The 12090-nt window shown below is 34.3% G+C and overlaps 1 protein-coding gene across 11 annotated transcripts in view; it reads right to left on the bottom strand.

The window, feature by feature from the left end:
* Nucleotides 1-653: 653 nt before the first annotated feature.
* Nucleotides 654-12090, bottom strand: part of LOC149905061 (uncharacterized) — a 131621-nt gene continuing 120184 nt past the window's right edge. For all 11 annotated transcript variants that reach the window (XM_090106120.1, XM_090106121.1, XM_090106116.1 and 8 more), the window contains 6 exons: nucleotides 10164-10418; nucleotides 9640-9880; nucleotides 8701-8859; nucleotides 4086-4200; nucleotides 3567-3712; nucleotides 654-3010 (listed from right to left, as the gene is read on the bottom strand). In XM_090106120.1, the coding sequence (XP_089962246.1) occupies nucleotides 2988-3010; nucleotides 3567-3712; nucleotides 4086-4200; nucleotides 8701-8859; nucleotides 9640-9880; nucleotides 10164-10418 (939 nt within the window). In that variant the 3' untranslated portion in view covers nucleotides 654-2987. The remainder of the gene's footprint in view (nucleotides 3011-3566; nucleotides 3713-4085; nucleotides 4201-8700; nucleotides 8860-9639; nucleotides 9881-10163; nucleotides 10419-12090) is intronic.

Here is a 12090-nt window from a genome sequence, read left to right as displayed (position 1 = left end):
AGAAAATTAGAAATCTCATTAAGCTAATTAACAAGTGTATTTTAACTATTACCTGTTCGTTTTTAAATTTCAAAATATCCTGAGCTAGTCTAAACAAAGTTTTTAGGTCAGAAAAATTCAGTTCGATATCGTCTGCTTCCATCCACGACAAACTTTCACATAACTTTTCTTTATCTGACCGTTTTAGTTCTTTTTGAGAGTAGTTTAGGATTTCTCTCCAATCCGTCTCAACCATTTTTAACTTTGAAATAAACACAAGATGTCTTAAAATAACAATTTGTAATTATTTTATATTTTCACAATCCACTGCTATTATAAATTGACTGACGTTGTGTTTACATTTTCGTTGCCTAGCAACGCAAAACATTTGCGATGACGTCACTGAAATGGGGTGGGATAAAAAACGTAATCTAGAGAGTGTAAATAAGGTGTAAATAATAGCTGTAGTTTTTAATTAAATAGTTTTATTTTTATAATTGAATTTAATTTAAAAGTAAATAAAAGTGGAGTTAGTGGATTGAGTGCTTTTTTATTTCAATATTTAAAACTATTTTATGCAGTCTTAGCACAGTTCTACCTAGGGGTAAAAATAGGTAAATATTATATATACCTTGTAACTATATACATTATAGGAGAAATAAAAATAAAACACATTGTAATAGAAAGATTATATTTATTAGGTGTGTCGTTTACGAAACAATAGCCGTTAATGTTACGATATACAGAGGTGTCAACAACAAATAAAACATTTGTGCTACTAAAAATAAATTAACATCAGAACAACAACTATCAGGTTAAAACTAATTAAGAGAAAGCTTTTACAAGCGTCTACATAGGGCGAGACAGGTAGTGCTTTGGTAAGGGATCTAACAATGATTACGAGACATTCACGGTTACATCGTACGTTATAGGCTCTCTTCACAATGGGCAGCGTTGGCCCAACAGATGGACGTCGATGTTTGCCGCCATTATGGTGATTATGAACGGCCGATCATAGACATTTACTTCAGATAGAGTCTACACTATCGTGATTACCTCTACTCGCCCAACGCTGCCTATTGTGAAAAGGGCCCATTACAGTTTTCTTTGCAATTATGAGATTTTAATCCCAACATGCTATACAATAATACATAATATTTTTCCCAACAAGGAGGCATTCATATAATAGATTTCTTATTACAATTATGATATATTATACTTGTATATAATATGTATTAAAATGAATAAATTTAGACACGGATGCAAAAATATTACAAAATTTTTGACTAGATAATAAGTAGATATTATAGCCCAGAACAAAATATTGATCAGAGGTACAATATCAAAACCAAAATGTCATACGAAATCCTGTTACACATACAAAATACATAGCCATTACATTTTATGATTTGATACACCTATGCTAACATTAATTATAATTCATAATTTAAAAATGTATTGTCAAACGTTTCCAAATTACTCGCCCTATTACTAATTTATACTTATCGGTGTGAGTATTATATTGATAGTCCGATAAGCATTTGAATAAAAAGAAATAAATCATATCTGGCGCAACCATCTGTTTTCAGCAATATACATTAAATTAATGTAATATTTTTATAATAGCCAGAATATCTTATGAATCTTAAAGCATTTCTTATCAATATTTCATCCGACTAATTTTAAAGTGTTGCTCGCACGTCACGCCAAGTGATATGATTTTTGTTGTTTTATAATATTCACCAATTTTACAAAATGTACAAACTTTGATAAGATGTACTAGAAAATTTTAAACAAAGTTCGACTTTTGTTCTAGTTGTTATTTTATTAATTTCTGTGCTCGAAGAAGACTATTCAATAGGTTCTCCAATATCTGACGCAAATGTTTATTTACGTGTATATAGTGTATAAAATAATTTAATTTCAGTAAATAAGTTAGTATAAGATTTAGTACACACACTTCAGCTTCAATCTTTTAAAAAGTAATTTAAAAGATGAGCTCATTTCCTCCACGTAATTTTAAATAAATAACTACATCTAAAACAACTTTACACACATATAATGTCTCTCATTATTTTATACAATTGTACAATATAGTTAACATATTTTCAATAAACAAACTCTTTGGGAAATATTAAACAACTTTGGGTACGTACGGTTTAGGAGTTGGTACAGAAATGATATGGTAAAATTACACCGATTTATTAGTAAGTCAATCATTATGCTACGTTTGTGCCGAAATAATGTTAATTAATTTTAAAAGGATACTTATGTTAAACGTCGAATTAAAACTTAACTTAAAATAAATTAAAAGAGAGAAGAACTGTGGCATCTTAAACGAGTCATGGTTTTATTTGGTAACAAAGCTTGATAATTGTAATCGCCATTCCATATATTTTCCACCATAACACACTTCATGAAAACTATCGTTACATTATTTATTACAAGGATAAACGACCGGACATTTTAAAGGAGTCATCACAAAGTTTCATATAAATTTATCTTCAGTCTGTTTTGATTGAACACTCAATGGTATAAAACTCGTAGTTCCGACATGTACTTATTGATTACTGTAGTGGGTGTTAAATGTTAATATTAGGCTTCTAAAAGAAGTCATAGTGAGTAAATATTAACCGTCTTAATACAAAAAACTTTAGACAGGGTTTAACTTTAAGCGCTCTTTAATCTGGTTTTGTCGTATTTCACATAGACAACAATTAAACAATTACATAATAAAAAAGTTAGACTGTGTTTAAATTGCTTTGTGGTAAGACCATAAATATTTTAACCGACTTCAAAAAAGGAAATTATCAATTCGGCCGGTATATTTTTTTAATGTATGTACACCGAGGTTTCTGAACCGATTTACATGATTCTTTTTTTGTTTTATTTAAATAAATCTGTATTGTGATGTGTGTGTGTGTTATGGGAGTGATGTGTGTGCGTTAACGTTTCCGCGTACAGAGCGTAGCGCGTCGGAGCCGCCGGAGCAGCGACGTTTGGCGCTATCAAATGCGCTCCACGTAGTTACCTGTTGAATTATATTTAGGTTAATAATAATTATACTATTAAGGGCTGATCTTTCAATCCTTAGTTAAAACTTATTCGTCGAATAATGTATAAAACTACCATTTTAAAAACGTATTCTAATCACAATTCTAATTGCCCTTATTTGACAGTTTCTGTGACATTTTAATATTATCGTGTAATACTTTATTGGACGGATAAGTTTTAACCAAGCATTGAAAAATCGGCCCTAAATAATATCAAAGTTGTTCTTGATAAGAAAAAAGATGTAGAGTTGTATGTGGTTGTAGCTCTATCATTTCTAATTATTGTTCTTAGTGGCAAATACAAATAAAGATGTAAGTAATAATGTAGAATATAGGTAATAGTATAGGTTCGTTGAGAATATCTGCTTTCAGAAAATAGGATAACGCTAACTTCATCGTTTTCAAAGAGAAAACGAAGAAGTCAGGGTTGATGACGGGAACAAAGGAAAAAGTTGTGCAAATTGATAGGACACTCTGGACCATACAATTCCGGGGCGTATAAGCAGTATCTATGATGAAGATGACGATACGTACCAGGGAAGGTCCCGAAGCGGCCCGTGCGCTGGCTGGAGCCGACGTACCAGCCGTCGTCGCACTTCTCCAGCACGTACACCGTGTCACCTTCGTTCAGTTCTAATTCATCCGGGTTTTGTGGACGGTACTTGTACATCGCGCGGTATCTGGAAATTTATTAAGTTTTGAACAATTATACTCTTATTTTAACATTTATTCATTCAAATATTGAAATTGTAAGTAGGTATAATATAGCATACCGGCTTAAAATTTAAAGTTAAGAAGGTCTCTTTTAAATTTTTCACATATGGTAATGCATGTTACACAATGGAAGATTCTTGATAAAAACCAATTATTACAGCCGAAAATGTTACACCACAGTTACACTTTAATACAGAAACAAACGGCTATGTCCACTCGTACGTAACCTTTATACATTCATCGAACGCTTGTATGTCTATTGTCTATTAATAATTAATATTCCCTACTCATATATTTTAAATCGTTATTAAATAAGAATCAAGAAATGACTTTACTTACGGGATAGCTTCAGCATTAGTATCGACGTATAGCGGCTCGGTGTTGTTTAGGTCGACGCCGGAGCTGTAGCCTCGCTCACCGGGAGTCGCTGATTGAGGACGTTTTGTTTGATAACCTGAAATAGTAACAATTTATTTGTTTATCACAGGCTAATTATGATGGTATCAAAGCAAAATAATCTATATATATAAAACTCAAAGGTGACTGATATAGTGATCTATCAACGCACAGCCCAAACCACTGGACGTATCGGGCTGAAATTTGGCATGCAGGTAGATGTAGGCATCCGCTAAGAAAGGATTTTCCGAAATTCTTGCGGGAACGGGGAAAAACGGGGATGCACGTACAAAGTCGTGGGCGGCAGCTAGTACAAAATATTTTTGTAAAATTACCTATAAATATCCGTAAATCGTAGAAAATTCTATTTTTCAATTTTAATTAAATAATATCATTATTTTTTTAATTTTCGAAATACTAAAGCTTTTTCATCGTAAATCTTTTTTCACTTTAAATTTAGGAAATGTATGGAAATGTAGATGTGTAGATTAGAAGCTATTAGATTCGATAAGTGACCGAGCGCGTAGCTGCGCGCATCTTTGGCTGTGCTCGTCATCAGGGGCGTGCACAGAGTTTTTGGACAGGGTAGGCAGAAATATTGCAATGATAATAAGTCATAAAAACTAATAGATATTTCATATTGCAGTACTGATATTTGATTGGAGATACATAGTATTTCCGCAAAATAATGGAAAACATATCACGAACATAGGTCATATTATCTATAAAGGCTAAACTGTACATTATAGGGCGTGGAGTTGAGAGTCGTAATTTTTTTTGTGGTTAGCTATTGTCCTATGGAACCTAAATCTGAAATTTCACAGCGCGAAAACTTTTTGTTTTTGAGTCACGAATTTTTGAAAATCGGAAAATTTTACTCCATTTTATCTTTGAAACGCGAACTTACTGTTATGACAGTGTCAAATTGACCTACAGCGATTGTCAAACGCGTTTCATTTCAGGTAAAACATTTCTATCTAACAAAAAAAATATTATAATTTAAATTTTATTTATGAAATTTGTATATTTTTTAACAACAACATTAAAAATAATTATTATTAAGTATAGTTTTTGTAAAATAGATTAAATAAAATAAAATTATTAATATTCGCAATTTATAATTTAACAAAAATATTAATCGAAGTGTCTAGTCGTCCGCTAAACGGATGAATAAAATAAATTAGTCGTCCGATTACCGGATGAATAAAATAATTTAATCGTCCGATTATTCGGATTACTAGATAACCTTTTAACACTAAAGCTAGTTGGGTTGGACTAAAGCAAAGGGGGCGCAGGACTTTTGATGGAGTTGGTGTCATTTTAACACCTATTTATTATTGTTTTATCGTAAAGATAACGCTAATATAAGCATGTTTTATAGGAACAACTTTTCTCTAAAATCAAAAATGGCGGAGATATTCACCCTCAATTCGTTAGGTTAGGTTTAGGTTAGGTTAGCCTTTAGGTTAGGTTAGGTTAGGTTAGGTTTCTTAAAAAAAAACTACACAGAAATAGGAGCCCCGCGAAGCGGGGCTCCGTCGACGCGCAAAAAAAAATCAAGTTAGGTTAGGTTAGCCGTTAGGTTAGGTTAGGTTTCTTAAAAAAAAAAAAACTACACAGAAATAGGAGCCCCGCTTCGCGGGGCTCCGTCGACGCGCAAAAAAAAAACTAGTTTAGGTTAGGTTAGCCGTTAGGTTAGGTTAGGTTAGGTTTCTTTAAAAAAAAAACTACACAGAAATAGGAGCCCCGCGAAGCGGGGCTCCGTCGACGCGCAAAAAAAAATCAAATACCTACGTGTGCCCTCCTCCCCCCACAAAAAACCTATAATACGTGCGGCAGTTCTCTAAAGAAACCCCGATAACCTAACTATATAGATAAATAGATGTTATCGGACGATTAAATTATTTTATTCATCCGGTAATCGGACGACTAATTTATTTTATTCATCCGTTTAGCGGACGACTAGCGCTGTCCAATATTAATTGTACGCTTTGTACCGTGGAACAAAACAATAACGACGTCATTTTCAGTTACCGTTCGTTTGCTGCCTTTCAGTCGAGATCGTTTCGTGCGTACTCCTGTTAAGCCCTAAAACTGTACAAAACTATTAAACTTTTACTTTTAGCATACAAATAGGTAGCGAGGAGCGAAGCGACGAGCGTGTTAGGTTAACATTTGAACTGCCGCACGAGCCGAGCGAGCGAAGCGAGCGTGCCGCGGCAGCGGCCGGCGAGTGCCAGAAGCGACTTTAGGGCGATTCCCACTCAAACAAAAAAAAAACTACAGGTCATACTAATGTCTATTACATTAAATCTGTCATATTTCAAATCAAAGAGCTAATGCAATATTACTTGTATTGAAAACTATTATTGTAAAGTAATAATTAATATTAATTGCTTCAGATCAATGTGGAACTAGAAAAAAATACCTAAAGCAAAGGGGGCGCAGGACTTAAAAAATTTTTGATGGAGTTGGTATCATTATAACACCTATTTATTATTGTTTTATCGTAAAGATTACGCTAATAAAAGCATGTTTTGATGGGGCAACTTTTCTCTAAACTTGATAATTACCAAGATACATGACGGATTGTAAAATGTAAATTTTTTCAATGATGGAATATTATGTATTCAATATTAAGCTGCGAAAGTCCGAATCTAGCTAAAAAACGTTACGCTAAAATAAGCATTGCATTATCATAAGACTTGCCACAGAACCGAAGCTTTCAACCCCGAATTCCACGTGGTCTTGTCTGCCCTACCCCTAGAGTGTATGTAAAAAGCCGGAGGCGCGGAGGGAGAGCAGCCCTCGCCCGCCGTGACAAAGCTCGGGAGCCGTGCGGAGCGGAGCGGCTGAGGCTGGTCGCCGAAGGCGACCAATAAGCTGAAGCTGCGAAGTGGAGTAGTGGACCGTGCTTTGTCACGCAAGGGCGGAAGGGCTGCACTTCCCGTAGCGCCGGAGCTAAGGCAGTGTCTGACACAATATAAAAAAGACATGAGGAGATAGGGAAAGGGTTAGGTTTTATCATCAATCTTTGAGGGCGAATATCTCGGCCATTTTTTATTTTAGAGAAAAAGTTTTTTTATAAAACATGCTTATTTTAGCGTTTTGAATAAAAATTATGTATTTTATGATTCCTATACAATTTTCACTTTAGATCAAAAATTTTCTAAGTCCTTACTTTGAGCCCCCTTTGCTTTAGGCGGACCAAAACTTAATTTGTAAATATCTCGAAAACTATTAATTTTCGCGCCCCCCCCTTTACAGGGGAAGTTCCTAGTACCCACCCCCCCTCTCTCCACCCCCCACTACCCCCAAATTCCACGCCCTATAATGTACAGTTTTACCTCTATAAAATAATTGTCAAAGTAGGTATGATATCCTAACTAGTATTCTATATTATGTAATTAATGATTAACTAATTATTATTTAATTATTACCTTTGTGTATTACAAATTCCGGTATAGATCCATTTATAGATCGGCCTTTTTCCTATCACTCTCTGTTTGATAAGTTTATTCATAAAACAAAAATAAGAATTTTTCGTTAAATTAGGTACCTATGCCTTATTATCTTACAAAATACACTGATGATATAGGTACATAATCTATTTAGTTACTCTCAAAACACTTCACTTGCAAATTGTCGTAGTAAACATTATTAATTTTCTCAAAAAACAAAATTATTTAACCTCAAAGTAAACGTTTGTTATTTCCAAAACAAAACAAACGAATAATGATACTATTTGCAGATGGTCTTTACCGCTACAAAATTGTATACATTATCACACTTCTTAAATTGGTCGCATATTCAACTTCAGTTTCGACTTTCGATGTAGTTCCGAATTCGGTTCGTACCTAATTCGTATATCTTCGTAAAAAGACACTGCCTACCTTGTGTGTTTGTGTGCGTGGTTTTATTACATCAGTGTGCCGTGTTTATAGGCACGCACACATATAAAATATGCGTAGACAAGCAGAGCACACATATAAAAACTTAGACACGGATAGTTTGTGTCTTTGCCGTCCCGTGACGTACTGGGTCCTGTGGCGGCGCTAGTGCAGCGCATGAATAGTGACTTGAGCCGAGCCGGTGTTATAGAAATTAGATAATAATGCTACCAAAATACCGATAGATGGATCTAAAATATATTTGAAATATATTTTTATTTCATAACTACATTGCGCAATTAATAAAATTTAATGACGCTGTGAATTTCATTTATGCATAAGTATTAAATATTGATCAGAGTTTGGTAAATGGTAGGGTAGGCACTAGGCAGTGTCTTTATGTCTTTATGGAATGCACGCCACTGCTCGTCATCGTTCACGAGCCCGCATCATTACCCAAGCTTCTAGAACATTCGAGAACATGCTAGAACGTTCTAGAACAACCGACTTCCCTAGCAGCGGCTGCGTGGCGGGCGGTGCGTTGCCGAGCACTGGGCTGTTTGGTTGCGGCAAGGCTGCTATTCTCGCGAGACCGCAAACGTTATAAAGAAGTGGTATACGATGTAGCTGCTAGAACATTCGAGAACATTCTAGAACAACCGACTTACCTAGGAGCGGTTGTGTAGCAGGCGGCGCGTTGCCAAGCGCGGGGCTGTTCGGTTGTGGCGTGTAACTGTGAGCGCCGAGACTGCGCTTGTCGCCGTTCACGAGCCCGTGCGCTGCGGGAGATGCTACTGGCTTAGCCGTTGATAGGATTGGCTGTGGTTCTGAAATTTTACGTATGAATTTTATTTGTAAAATCTATGAATGTGTGTTTTTATCTTAATATACAGGGTGTCCCACTTTCGGTATACTAAGCGCGAAGGGACTTATAGTTTTGCATACACTGATCACATAAAAAATACTTAAATAACAAAATAATGTGAAAAATTTTTTGCTAAATTTTTCCTTAAAATCCATGTATTCTTCTCTAGCTTCGCGTAGCCGGCATATACCGCTTCGCTAATGTGAGCATTTTGTCTATGAATAAATAATCTTAAACGATAGCTCACGTACGGGTGGCAAAGTTGGGCGGGTTGCTTGTTAGGGGTGTACATATGGAATTTTAAGAATTCCTCTATTTGAAAAAAAAAATGTTGTGTGGTTTTATGAAACCACGGTAAAAGTGAAAGTTTGAGTTTGAGTTTGAGTTTGAGTACTCATCGTATGCAAAACTACGAGTCCCTTTGCGCTTAGTATACCGAAAGTGGGACACCCTGTATATAAATCTCGTGTCACAATGTTTGTCCTCAATGGACTCCTAAACCACTTAACCGATTATAATAAAATTCGCACACCATGTGCAGTTCGATCCAACTTGAGAGATAGGATAGGTTTAAACATGGTACCAGGGGCGAAGCCGGGGCGGACCGCTAATTTATTTATAGAGAGAACAGATAGTTGTATATGATGAGAAACATCCATTTAAATTAATAAAGTTAAAAGTCCTTTCTTTTCGCAATAATTAACTATGGTCTATGGGTCTATTGTTCTACATTGACACTTACCAGGCTTACTTTGACTAGGTTCCTGTAGTATAGTTACGTAACTATCGGGGAATATTCCGGTTTTATTTCCAAGTCTACCCTCCCACCAGTTGTGATCTATGCGCCTAGTGAGAACCACTAATTCTCCTTTCTTCAGCGGTAATTCGAGGTTAGTTTGCGCTGTGAAATCGAATTTCGCTCGAGCTCGACCTTCTAGGATCAAGGGCTTTTTCGGTGATTGGGCTACATCGCCTTTTAATAGCTGAAAAGTAATTTAATACTTATAATAAATTTTATTCGGTAAAATTTTCGTATTGCAAGTATCTAGTTATATTAATTTTCATAATAAAATGTTGGAATAAGTAAGTATACACCGTGAAAGTGATCCTTCTACGCATAATAATATTTCAATTCGTATGATCTAATTTGAAATTAGGTATATAGAGATAGATATAATATGAGCGCTCTACTACTATGTTTTTTGGTTAATCATTATCTGATAAGAATGTTTATCATAACCGTTTCATCTAGGTCACAAAACTTACCTCGACATAATTGTACGGGAACAGTCCAACCCTGCCATGAATTTCGCCTTCGTACCAATTGTTATCTATCTGCCGTCTTACATGAATAATATCTCCTTTTCTGAAGCTCAATTCTCTGGACGTTTGACCATTGAATGTGTATAATGCTCTGGCAATAATTCTATCTGCTTCGTCATAACGATTCAGAGGTACGACTGTTTTCTGTGAAGGCATGAAGTTGTCCTGATGACGTCTATTCTGCATGTCTTGAAGCTCCTGGATAAAATATATTTAAATAGTAATTTTACAGTGGGCTTAAAGATAAAATGATACACATAAGGTAATGCATGCTAAACAATGGAAGAGTTTTAGAATTTTGATAAAATGCCAATGAGTACAGCCGAAAATGTTACATAGCACGTTAATAGAGAAACAAACGGTTATGTCCACTCGTATTTAACCTTTATAGATGCATCGAACGCTTGTATGTCGATGTCGTGATAGTCATTCTCCTGAAAATTAACGATACCTTTGCAATCACACTTATTTCAATACTAGTTATATTTATATGCAAAGTATAATGGAACAATTTGATAAACGCAATACATAGGTAATATTATGTAGGTTATCATTATTAAAATTATGAATGCAGTGAATTATAAATTTCTATGTCTAATTGACTACTACATGTTTAAGTATGGCATTTAAAATGAAATAAATAATTCGTAATAATACCTGAAAACGGAGTACTGATAAACCACCTAACGCGAACTGATTTTATCTTGAACTGAGGCTCTAGTTAATATTTTCCGTGATAATCGGCAACAAAAGAATTTATAATGGAAGCTGATCTATAGTATGAATGGAATGCCGTGGAATTTGACAATTTGTTCACCGATTTTGCTTATTCAAGGCTTTTTGAGTCAAGGTTAATAACCAGTTATGTATTTATTCATAGATTTATTAAGAAGTTTATTCAGAAAAACAGATTTTTTACAGTTATAGACAGTGTTGTTGCGAAATATAATTTATAATTATGATAATATAGATAAAGCAAGTACCCATTTTTATCTTTTATCTACTTTCATTGAATGTTTAACATACCTACCCCGCGTTCAGGATATAATCATAATAAGTATTTTTATTTAGAATTTTATATTTTTTACATACTTTAGGAAAATCATATGAAAGAAACTGAAATAAATACTTACGCAGCATTTGCGAAATTCTTGCCTACATTGTCGTGCTTATTTTTTCAGAATTTAATTGAAACTATAATTTTTATGAACTATTTCTTATATTCTCAAAGAACTGAAGATTTTATTTATATTTGTGTTTGATCTTACTTAGAATTTTGATAAAGCTAATATGGATAATTATAAAAATCTACTTTTCTTGTACCTACTTGCAGTAGAGTGTTCTTGATACATTCTATATGACGTAATAAGATTCTGTTATCAATAAACTTGAGACGTGACCTCTCATTCCTTGGATATCATAAAACTATTTGCTATTGCAGAATATAAGAACTGTTGTATCAAATGTTATAGAAACGAATAGTAAAATAACCTTTGCATGAATATGCAATGAAAAGAAAACTAACAAGGAAAATAGCTTTCCTTATAACCATCTTCCCCTACAAACATTTTTTTTTTAATCTAAGTATTCCGAAATTACGTTAAGGTAGGTACTATTGTATTTTCCGTATTGCTCTACAAGGGATGCATAGAAAAATAACCCGCCAAGTTCATATCTTCAATAATATTATATTTTAAAATAGTGCAATTTAATAAAATATCTCACATAACGGTTTGGCCTGCGAAATGGATCCTCCAGTTCTTTCATTATAATGCCACAATAGGACGCCCTGATAAACGCAGAATGTAATAAGATACCATATTATATTTAACCACACGGTATTAACATAGTTACCAAGGTACCAGGTATA

Source organism: Colias eurytheme, chromosome 10, assembly GCF_061535395.1.
Source record: "Colias eurytheme isolate Ceu_HAF_F1 chromosome 10, ilColEury1 Martin Lab GWU primary, whole genome shotgun sequence".
NCBI lineage: Eukaryota > Metazoa > Arthropoda > Insecta > Lepidoptera > Pieridae > Colias > Colias eurytheme.
The sequence above is the reverse complement of the archived record's forward strand: the minus strand, read 5'-3'. Positions and strand labels throughout refer to the sequence as shown.